Source organism: Dictyostelium purpureum, assembly GCF_000190715.1.
Source record: "Dictyostelium purpureum unplaced genomic scaffold DICPUscaffold_234, whole genome shotgun sequence".
Taxonomy (NCBI): Eukaryota; Evosea; class Eumycetozoa; order Dictyosteliales; family Dictyosteliaceae; genus Dictyostelium; species Dictyostelium purpureum.
In genome coordinates, this window is record NW_003519570.1 from 1 (window position 1) to 11619 (window position 11619).

An 11619-nucleotide genomic window follows, 5' to 3' on the forward strand; every position below is an offset into this window, starting at 1 on the left:
TTGCCTCTAATGATAGCAATAAAAATAACAATAATAACAATATTAATAATAATAGTATCCAATCATTAGAGTCAGATCCATTAGTATTAGAGATTCTAAGAAGGGATAAAGTTCAAACTGAAAGAGAAAAATCAAATAAAGCTCTCAGAAAAGAGGTATTGGATTTTGAAAGAGAAATCAGAGAATCTGAACGTTCAGAAAGATTAATCAGAGAAAGACAAGAAAGAGAACGTTTAGAACTTTTAGAAAGAGAAAGAATCTTTAGAGAGCATCAAGAATGGGAACGTACCCAATATTTATTAAGAATCGAAAACGAACGTCAAGAAAGGGTACGTCAACAACAAATAGAGAGAGAAAGAGTTGAAAGAGAGAGAATAGAAAGGGAAAGAATTGAAAGGGAAAGAGTTGCAAGAGAGCAACAAGAAAGGGAGCATGCCCAAAATTTATATAGAGAAAGAGTTGCAAGAGAGCAACAAGAAAGGGAACGTGCCCAAAATTTATTAAGAGAAAGAGTTGCAAGAGAGCAACAAGAAAGGGTACCTATGGAAACATTAGAAAGAGAAAGACAACCACAAAGAGTTTCAAGAGAATGGGAAGATGCCGACAATTTATTTAGAGAAGTGGTTGAAAGTAGAAATGCCCGTCATTTATTTATGGAGAGATTTTCAAGAGAGCACGAAGAACGTAATCGTTACATAAGTTCAGTAAGAGAACGATTAGAAGAAATTCAACAACGTGCAAATAGAAGAAATTTAGAAAGAGAACGTACCCAAGCTCCATATACACAAGAAGAACATCAAAGGGTACGTGGAGAACAATTCGAAGCCTTAAGATTGCAACAAGAAAGATTACAACAAATAAGATTGCAACAAGAAGGACAACCACAACAAATGGAACAAGACGAAGACCAAAACATCTGCACAGTTTGCTTTAGTCAGGTAGAGGCCATTAATAGTGCATCAATTGATTGTGTTCATAAATTTTGCTTTGAATGCATTACTAGATGGTATTCTCGTACTAGAACATGTCCAACTTGCAGACAACCAATTTCAAGTATTAGAGTAAGTAATTCATACATTCATATTTATACTTTATTAATAAAACATATATATTAATTTAATTTATTATTTAATTATAGAGAGATATTCAAAATGAGGGTTTAACAAATGATGCAATGAACATAGATTAATAAAATTAATAACACTTTAAACAGAATGAATGTCCAATAGCATTTCGATTACAATATTCCAATCCATAGGGAAAATATAGATTTTTAGGTTAATCGTCATCAATTAGTTGGCCACCAATTAGATGATTATTTTAACCTCGATCAATAATACTCTATCTATATGGAATAATAACGAAATCAATCAAGATTATATCAGAAAACAACATTAAAGGACAAACATTTCCATTCATTGCATTATCCTCAACTCTTCAAAAGGTTAAAGAAGTTCCAAAGGTTTCATATGCTAGTTCTCTTTTGGTAACTATTAAGTTTATATTTAAATTTGAATATAAAAAAACTAATATTTAGTTTTAATTCCTATATAGTTTAATAATAATGACTTCTCTTCATTTATAATCCTATACTAAATGTCTATATGTGTGCATTTTCATTCCCTAAGGTAACCATAATGTTAATATTTACATAACTATTATTTGAATATAAAATTAACCAATATTTTATTCGTTTTTAGTTTAAATCTTTCTCATACACATCAAAAAGCTCGGTATTTAAATCCTTCTCATACAAAACGTTTTTAGTTTGAATCTTTCTCTTTCATATCAAAAAGCTCAATATTTAATTCTTTCTCATATCAACATGTTGCCATGCTTGGGTATTTGATTAATCAAAGTAAATACAATGATTATATTAACATAATTATTAAAATATAAAAGAAACTAATATTTATTTCATATTTAGGTTAATTCTCTCTCTTTCTGTTTCATATATAATTAAATTATAATATTTCTCTCTCTTTCAGTCCCATATAGTTCAATTATAATATTTTCTCCTTCAGTATAATCACGTTCTTTATTTAATGCCAACATTGGGGTATTTGTATTTTTAAGGTAACTTTAATGTTATTATTAACATAATTATTCTTAATTTGAATATAAAAGAACTAATATTTATTTTTAATACTTATTTAGCTAATTTTAATTCTTTCTTGTACAGTTTCAACATTTTATTTATTTCAAATCAATAATCATCATACATTGGGTATATTTTATCCTTTTCAATTGTGTTTTTTTTCAAATCATTCATGAAACATTGGGGTTCTTTTTCAGTATGAACACATTTTAAAGTCACAATTCAAACATCGGGGTTCTGTTTATTCTATGTAAATATTACTATTTTATTTTTATTTTTAATTTGATTAATATTAATAATTAATAATCATCCATTTAACTTTTATTTATTAATTAATCACATTTAATGTCATTTTTCAGTAGTATAACCCAATTTTAATCTACCCTTTACCACATTTTTAATATTTCTGTATAATATAATAATCAAAAATAATTATCATAATAATTAAAAAAATTTACCTAAAAGTATTCAGTAGCCAATAAAACTCAAAAGTATGCTCAAAATAGAGGTCCATCATTGTTTGGGTTTGCCAATTTTCACTTAGCCAACAATAAACTATTGTTTAAGCCCTAAATCTCAAGTACATCATCCCATAGACTTCAATTGGCATTTCATAAATCATTATAGATGCATCAGTATTGGGTTCTTTAAATTTTACCACTTAAAGCAATTTTTGTTCAGGTATGGTTCCATTAAAAACTGAATATGAGATTTTTTTTTTACAACTCTTAATATTTTCAACATTAAAAAGGATTTTAGAAATCTATTGCAATTCAAAAATATAGTTTGGTATATTTAAAAATCAAAATCAAGTAAAAAGGGTTGTACAAGAGATGTAGTAGGTTAGCCCAATAAATATATCATTTGGTAATATTGAAGGCATTCCACCAACTAAAGTATATGACTACTTTTTCAAATTCCATCAATCAAATAAACAAAAGCAAATCATTCAAGTTTCAAAGCTTTATTATATATAACTCTGTGAATCAGGAAGAACAGATATATTATCAGACTTAGAGTCATAAACAGTTTTTATACTTTATTATAAAAAAATTCTAATTAAAACATACCTATGTTACAGAGTTACTTCTATATGTTCTGTAAATGAACATCAAAATAATAGATTCAAATTAAAAATTCAAAAAAAAAATAATAAAGATTAATTTAATTTTTTTTTTTCCATAATTAACATTTAACAAAATTTATCTGTAAATTTATTGGGTGTCGTAAATAAAAAAATAAAATTATAAATATATAAATATATAAATATATAAATATTATTTTTATTTATTATTAAATATAAAAAATTAAATTAAAAATTTTTATTTAAAGATATTATTTGTAATGTTTATTATATGTTCATTAAATAACTTTGAATAAATAATAATATCATCTACATAGGCTTTTATATATTCTTTGGAATTTTCTGATCTTAAAAGTGTTTTTTAGTTGCACAAAGATTCTTTTATCGGGTTTTAAAATCTTCAATACCAAAATATTTGATATCGTAATTGCATACTTTGCAATATTTATTCTTTCTTGAAGACTGTTCATAAATTAATTGGTTTGTTGGTGTGTCTTTGCTAATGTTTGGGAATATATATTCCCAAACATTGAAAAGCTAAATATTTGACATTCTTTATCTTTTAAAACTGCTTCACTGTTGGTATGCTTTATTTAATGGTGATACGTCTATGTGTATTGATTTAGTGATTGTATTTTATTTTTAATAAGTGTAACATTAGAAAATAAAAAAATAAAAAAAAAATAAAAAAATTAATTTTGAATTTTTATTTTTTTATTAAAATATCATTATTTTTTTAAATGCATCCACTTTTATAATAATAATAATTACTTTTAGAAAAGATTTCAAACAAAATGTAAAAAAAATTACCATATGGTTTTTAGTCAATAATAAAAAACAATAAAAATTTATTTTATTAAAAAATTTAAAATTAAAGATCTTTATTTTGATAATGAATTGAAAATTAACTAGGGATGGAGAATTTTTAATTCTATATAATAACAATAAATGATAAAATTGATGATGAAGATTGACCCGGATCTGTGACCAAATGACATTAAATTGTACTTAATAAAACGGATGAAAGTGTTAATTGTTTTTGTAGATGGTATTTAATTGATAATTATCATTTTTATTTTCATTATTATCATTTTCGTTATTATTAATATTATTGTTTATATTTATATTATTGTTATTATAATGTGTTGAAATAGAAAGAATTAAAATCTGATTAAGCTTTAAAATTAAATATTAGTTTCTTTTATATTCAAATACGTATAATAATAATTATTTGAATATGAACTTTATAAATACCTTTAAAGTAGAAATACCCTAATGAATGATGAATGACCTGAAAAACACAATTAAAAAAAGTAGACCCCAATGAATAATGGGTGACTAGGAAAAACCCCCTAATGCTTGATAAATGACGTTAAAAACCCAATTAAAAGAATAAACTAAACCCCAATGAATGATGAATGATTTGAAAAAACCACAGCGTTTGATGAATTAAAAAACCCACAATGTTTGACGAATTAAAAGAAACCCACAATGTATGATGAACGATTTGAAAAAACAACCCACAATGTTTGACGAATTAAGAACCACAGCGTTTGATGAATTAAAAACAACCCACAATGTATGATGGACGATTTGCAAAAACAACCCCAATGTATGATGAACGATTTGAAAAAACCACAGCGTTTGAATGACTTAATAAACTCACAATGTATGATGAAAGATTTGAAAACAACCCCAATGTTTAATGAATGACTCGAAAACCACATTTAAAAAGAATATGTTGAATCCCAATGAATGATGAGTGACTTGAAAACCCCAATTAAAAAGAATATACTGAACCTCAATGTTTTATGAATGACTTGAAACCCCCAATGTATTACTAATGACTTGAAAACCCCGATTAAAAAGAAAATACTGAACCTCAAATGTTTGATGAATGACTTGAAAACCCAGATTAAAAAGAAGATATTGAACCCCAAATGTTTGATGAGTGACCTGAAAAAAACAGTTGCCAGCGTTTGATGAATTACTTGAAAAAGACAATTATAAAGAAAATACTGAACCTCGATTTAATAGAATATATGGAACCCCCAATGTATGAATAATTACTCATAATAAATTACATATTGAAACTGAAAAAGAAAGAATTGAAACTAAATAAATATAAAAATTAGATATTTGTTTCTTTTATAATCAAATTTAATAATAATTATGTAAATATTAACATTATAGTTACCTTAAAATAATGAATATCCCAATGTAGACTTAAATAGAACGTGTGAAGCTTGAAAGAGAATGAATTAATTTAAATATGAATTAACTCTATCTTTGTATTTTGGCTTTTCATTGATCTTCATTTAGGGAAAATTTAATTTTCTTTTTTTTATCCCTTCTATCTCTGTCTGTATCCCTTTCTTTTCTCTTTTTTCTTTTTTCCTTTTCCAATTCTTTTTGTCTTTTTCTTTCCTTTTCTTTTCTTCTCTTTTCATCTTTTTCTTTTTTAAATTTTATGATTTGTTCACTTTGGCTGTAGTTTGTCAATAGAAGAGTTGGTCCATTATAATCTGATTGATTTCTTCTTTTTGATATTTCATCGAACTCTTTCCAAGCCCCATGGACCTTTTGTCTTACTCTTCTTTCAATATCTTGTTTTGTGTCTATAGCATTCCCTCTTTTTTATGTTGTTGATTATTTTGATGCTGATGCTGATGTTGATATTGGTGTTGATATTGAAATTGAAATTGTTGTTGTTGTTGTTGGGCTTGTTGTTGTTGTTGTTGTTGTTGTTCTAATTCCTCATCAAAATTAGAATGGGTTGTTGAGGTGTGTTGTGGGTGTTGTTGTTGTTGGGCTTGTTGTTGTTGTTGGGTTTGTTGTTGGGTTTGTTGTTGGGCTTGTTGTTGGGTTTATTGTTGGGTTTGTTGTTGGGTTTGTTGTTGGGTATGTTGATCCATTTGATCATTAAAATTATTATTGGTTGAAAATTTGCAGTAAAAATTACAAGAACTGCAAAAAAATAGAAAATTAAATCCATTAATGAAAACATTTTATTTTATTATGATTGTAATAATTTGTTTCAGTAATGAAATTTAAAAATTAAAAAAAAAAAAATTCAAATAAATACAAAAAAATTTTTTATAAAAAGAAAGAACTGTTTTGAAAATTCTAATTTTTTTTATAATATAAAAAAAAAATAAAAAAAATAATTATAAAGTAATAATTTAGTTTATATCTTTTTTTAATACTGATTATTGATCATTTTTTTTATTTGATTTCGATTTTTTATTTAATTTTCTTTTAAATGATATCCAAAACCTTATACAAACTATTTCATTTTAAAAATGATTTTTAAAAAAAAAAAAAAAATTAATTAATTAATTTTATTATTTTATTATTTATTTTTTAAGAAAAAAGTAAATAGTAAAAATAGAAAATAAAAAAAAAAAAAAAAATAAGAAAAGAATATGTTTTTTTTGTAATATCTTTATTTAATATATTTTATCAATTTTATGAATATGAGAATGTAGAGCATATATGATTGAGCTTGAAAAAGACGATGAGTACAGGACTTGTGGAAGAATAAAAAATAAACTAAAATGTAACCTTCACATGTTAATTGAGCAAGAGCTGGTAAATTAAAATCTTGAGTTTAACCAATGAATATGATTATGAGTATCTTTTTGAATTGCTTCTGATAATAATGAGTACAAATTGGGGTTGGTTGGATGAGATAATGGATCTAGATTATTGACATAACCATTCTCCTATTACTAATTGATCTTGAAACACCTAAACCTAAACATAATTTCTTTAAAGTTGAATTATTTAATTTATAAAGATCCACTTCATCACTACTACTATGTTATAACATTTGCTTGGATTAACTTCACGATTTTGAGTTTTAAAACCAATTGCTGCAATTGATTTAAATGTAGGAACTTTTTCGTCTCTTTCATCAATTTTACAGACTTTATAATAACCATCAAGTTCAATTGTAATCCAACTTTTCTCATCTTTTAATGTATCTTTGAGCAATGTTAATGTTGCTACTTGAGGAATCTGAAATTGTTGCCAACCAATCTTTATTTACAATATGATTTAAACTATCTTTGGGAAAATGCACTATCACCAACCAAATGAAATTTAAGATCTTTATAAGTTCTTAATACGTGACCAACACGACTTGAGGGAGTAATATCATTATCTAACTTGTTTAAAAACCTATAATATATGGATATTTGTATTCTTTAACAGACCCTCTTCTAGATTTTGATACGGGGCTTTTTTTAGGGGATGAAAAATGATGAATACGTTCTAAAAATGTTCCAACCATATAGCTTAAAAGACCATTTACAAGAGGTTTACACATAACTAGAGATTTATTATTATCTTGAATATATTTCTCTTTTGAATCTGAATATAAGATATATGTATATATTTTTTCATCAAGGGTTCAAACTTTAATTCCTTCTACCAAATCATAACTAATATCACTCATTTCACATGCAATTCTTTTAATTAATTCTTGATTTGAGTATTTCGATTGCCATATTATAATGATGGACTATTGATTTCTCGATATTGTTGGAATCTTGCATAAAGTATTCTTTTGTTTTTAATAACTTTTGAATAGTTTATATTATTCAATAAATAGTTATTATATATCATATAAAAATATCAACTATTGTGTATCATTAAAATTTATCAAGTATTATTTAGCATTATAAATATCAAGGATTTTGCATATGAATACATTACATAAAAGATGTAATGTAAATGAACTTTAAAGTATAAATAAATAATTAATAAACAATAAAAATAAAGATAATAAATTATATGATTTTTAAGTTTATGAGAAAATTGAATAAAACGAAAAATTCGAAAATTTTTTATTTTATTTTTTTATTTTTTTATTTTTTTATTTTTAAAATTAAATTATTTTTAATTATTAAAATTATTAATTATTATAATTGTTTGATTAAATGACTATTTAAGTTATAATTAATTAATTAAGTGAATTTTGATGATAATACATTACAAAGAAAATAATAATAATAAAATTTTTATCACCGGGAAGATAAATCTAATTATATGGATATGCTCTCGCCGGGAATCGAACCCGGGCCAACTGCTTGGAAGGCAGTTATCATACCATTAGACAACGGGAGCGAACTGATGGAAAATTTTTGTTTAACTACCCTCAGGGCCCCAATTTAGGTGAGATACTACTGTTTACTATGGGAGATATTTGCTTAAAGCATTGCCAAAAATTTTCGAATCACAATGCCCGTTCTGTCCAGACAAAGAATCATCAGAACATATTCTTCAAGTGTCCATCAGTCAATAAACGATAATAAATCAAATTTTAAAAGAAGCTCGTAAGATCCTGTAGTACGGGACGAACACCTATTTACCAAACTGGATAAACCATTCTTAGCAAATTTAATAGCAAAAATTTTCGAACAAATATGGTACAGAAGTAACAAGAAAAATCATGAATATTTCACCTACGAAATAACATATGAAAGAGTACTTAAGAGATTGAAGTTAATCTGTGCAGCAGCATGGGAAAGAGAAGTCAAAAACATTATAATATATATAAGGTATAAGAAACTTCAACACCAAGATCCATCTAGCCAGTGACATCACACAATGAAGATAGTCAACAGGCTAGAGAAATAAAGCAAGATATGGAATTCAGATATATTTAGAGTGAAAATACCGATACACCTGGAAAGCTACCGAACTTTATCGATGAATTACAAATAAAAATTAAATAATCAAAATTAAATTATTGAAAATTTTTAAAAAATAAATAAATTAATAAAAGTCGTGTTTACCTTTGGGGTAAGTCAAAAACTCTTGGTTAGCAATTAATACAAAAATCAGGGACCCATTTTATGTGGCCTTATACTTATTAAAAAACCGTTAACTGCTGTTTAGTGACTGCCATTTTCCCACCACTTAAGAAACAACCTCTAACTAGAACCAATTTCTCTCAGTACCTTTTAAATACCTGAAGCCATCAGTCTAAAACTTTAGATGTCTTTACTTTAATATATAATAAACTACAATTTCTTTGCACATAATATAATTGTTTATTTGTTGTTTATTTGTTATACTTTGTTTTACTTAAATACTTATTCACTTGTTAGCTATATTGATATTCATTACATAATTAGTAATGAAACCCGATGATGATCAACTTAATTTGTATTGAAAAAAAAAACTCTATTAATTTTTGACATTATTATTTATAATGTATTTTTTGTAAAAGTGTATTTTGTTATTTTTTTTACTTTTTATATTCCTTTTTAAAATTACCTAAATTAATTAGCATTACCGCCACAAATTGTTTTTTAAGTACTCCATTAGGTATGGAAATTGAAGGGATAAGTCATAAATACATCGCTAATGATTAAAAAAATTCGATATCAACAAAAAAGGTAAGAGTTGGAACTAATAGTATAAATTAAGAAATCTCCTTTTGCTAAGTTGGTCAAAGTGCAATTTATTATAAAATTTTGTTATAATCTATTAAATATTTGTACAAGAAATTATAAACCAAATTTTAAAAGATAAACAGTAACACCTGTTTTATTGGACGAACACCTATTTACCAAACTGGATAAACCACTCTAAGCAATTTTAATAGTAACAATTCCAATGATGGTACAGAAGAAACAAGAAAAACCATAAAGATTTAAACTATATTATATTATTTAAGAAACTGCAACACCTGAACCCCCAGCGACACTACGCAATGCAGATAGTCAACAATTTAGAGAAATTTAGCTAAATACAAATAACATAAAAATTAAATAACCAAAATTAAATAACCAAAAAAAATTTTGAATTATATTAATAAAATTAGTGCTAACCTTTCATATGAATAAAACAATAATAAATTTCAAAAAATAAAAAAAAAAACTTAATTAAATATCCATAACCAAATAAATAAAATTAAATAACCAAATGAACTAAACTAAATTAATTAAACAATACATAAATCATAACAAATTGAACTATAATTAAATTTATAAAATTCATAAATTAAAAATATATAAATTAAATTATAAAAATAAACAAACAAACAGAAACCATTAAACTAAATACTCATTCTTTATTTATTACTTTTTTATTTTATTTTATATTTTTGCGAAATGTATCTCATTAAAGCGGTATAAAGCTTTTTAAATCAATCTCTTGAATATTTGATATGTTTCTTTTTATATAATTGCTTGGTTTATTAATAAACAATAAAAAATCTAAAAATACTTTTATAATTAATAAATATTAATACATAAAATTTAAAAGATATTTACGGGTAAAAAAAATCAAAAAAAAAAAAATTTTAAAAAAAAAAAATTTACTGAAATAAAAAAAAAAGTTACATTTATTTAACAAAAAAACCAATGCCAAAGCATTAGATAAATAGCTATACTAATAAATACTTATACTTATTAATAAACACATTTTCCATTTTTATTAAACACATTCTTTTAAAGGCTTATAAAAAAAAAAAATTTTTTTTTTTTTTTTTTTTTTTTTTTTTTTTTTTTTTTTTTTTGGGGGTTATTTTTTTTTTTTTTTTTTTTTTTTTTTTTTTTTTTTTCCAATCGCGACAAAATTTTTTTTTTCTTTTTATTTTAAATTTTTTTTTATTTTATTTTTTTAAAATTTTTTTCAAACAATTTTTTACAACAAGTTTTATTTTTATTTTTATTTTTATTTAAAATTTAAATTAAGTTATTTTAACAATAAGAGAAAAAAAAAAAAAAGGTAGGTGATTAATTATTTTAATAAAAAAACATTAAAATATCAAAATATTTAAATCCCATTGTTTTTTTTTTTTCACAACAAAAAAAACTAAAAAACATTATAATAACAACATCAGAAAATAAAAAAACTTCAAATAAAATAACATTAAGTAACAATAATAAATATAACAATAAAGAGTTTTAATAAATGATTTAAATATTTATATGTTTTTTTTTAATGCATACCATGTGTGTTTTGTGTGTTGTGTATGTATGTGTTGTATTGCAATATAACAATCCTCTTTCTGTGTATGATATTTTATTTTATTTTTTTTAATTGTACATTCAAAATTTTAAATGGTATAATTATGTTGTTTTTTTATTGTTTTAAAAAAGAAAAGAAAAAGAAAATAATTATTATCATATTATCATCATCATCAAAAAAATAAAAAAACATCATCAAAATCAACATCAAAAATATAAAACAAATATATCTAATTCATATAAATAATTTAATAATAGTAATTTAATAAAAATAAATCACTTTAAATTTATAGTTTATATAATAAAAAAAAAATAAAAAAAAAAAAAAAAAAAAAAAAAAAAAAAAAAAAATTTTTGGCATTCATTTCCAAAAATAACCTTTAAGGTTTTTTTTTTTATTCACCTAACCAATATAATTTTAATAATCCTAAAAAAATAAAAAAAACCTTTCC

At 23.7% G+C, this 11619-nt stretch overlaps 3 protein-coding genes across 3 annotated transcripts; 2 read left to right on the forward strand and 1 right to left on the reverse strand.

Moving 5' to 3' along the window:
• Window positions 1-55: 55 nt before the first annotated feature.
• Window positions 56-1189, forward strand: DICPUDRAFT_81384 (uncharacterized protein; the record flags this gene model as incomplete). Its single annotated transcript, XM_003290611.1, has 2 exons — window positions 56-1061; window positions 1139-1189. Coding segments are annotated over 2 exons (1056 nt in total), but the record flags the coding sequence as incomplete, so codon positions are not given.
• Window positions 1190-5800: 4611 nt separating this feature from the next.
• DICPUDRAFT_81385 (uncharacterized protein) lies at window positions 5801-7512 on the reverse strand (the record flags this gene model as incomplete). The annotated part of the gene is made up of 4 exons (XM_003290618.1): window positions 5801-6036; window positions 7013-7202; window positions 7277-7364; window positions 7400-7512. 4 exons carry the CDS (start codon window positions 7510-7512, stop codon window positions 5801-5803), a joined length of 627 nt encoding a protein of 208 aa, XP_003290666.1.
• Window positions 7513-8543: 1031 nt separating this feature from the next.
• DICPUDRAFT_21199 (uncharacterized protein) lies at window positions 8544-8732 on the forward strand (the record flags this gene model as incomplete). The annotated part of the gene is made up of 1 exon (XM_003290612.1): window positions 8544-8732. A coding segment is annotated over one exon (189 nt), but the record flags the coding sequence as incomplete, so codon positions are not given.
• Between the last annotated feature and the right edge of the window lie 2887 nt (window positions 8733-11619).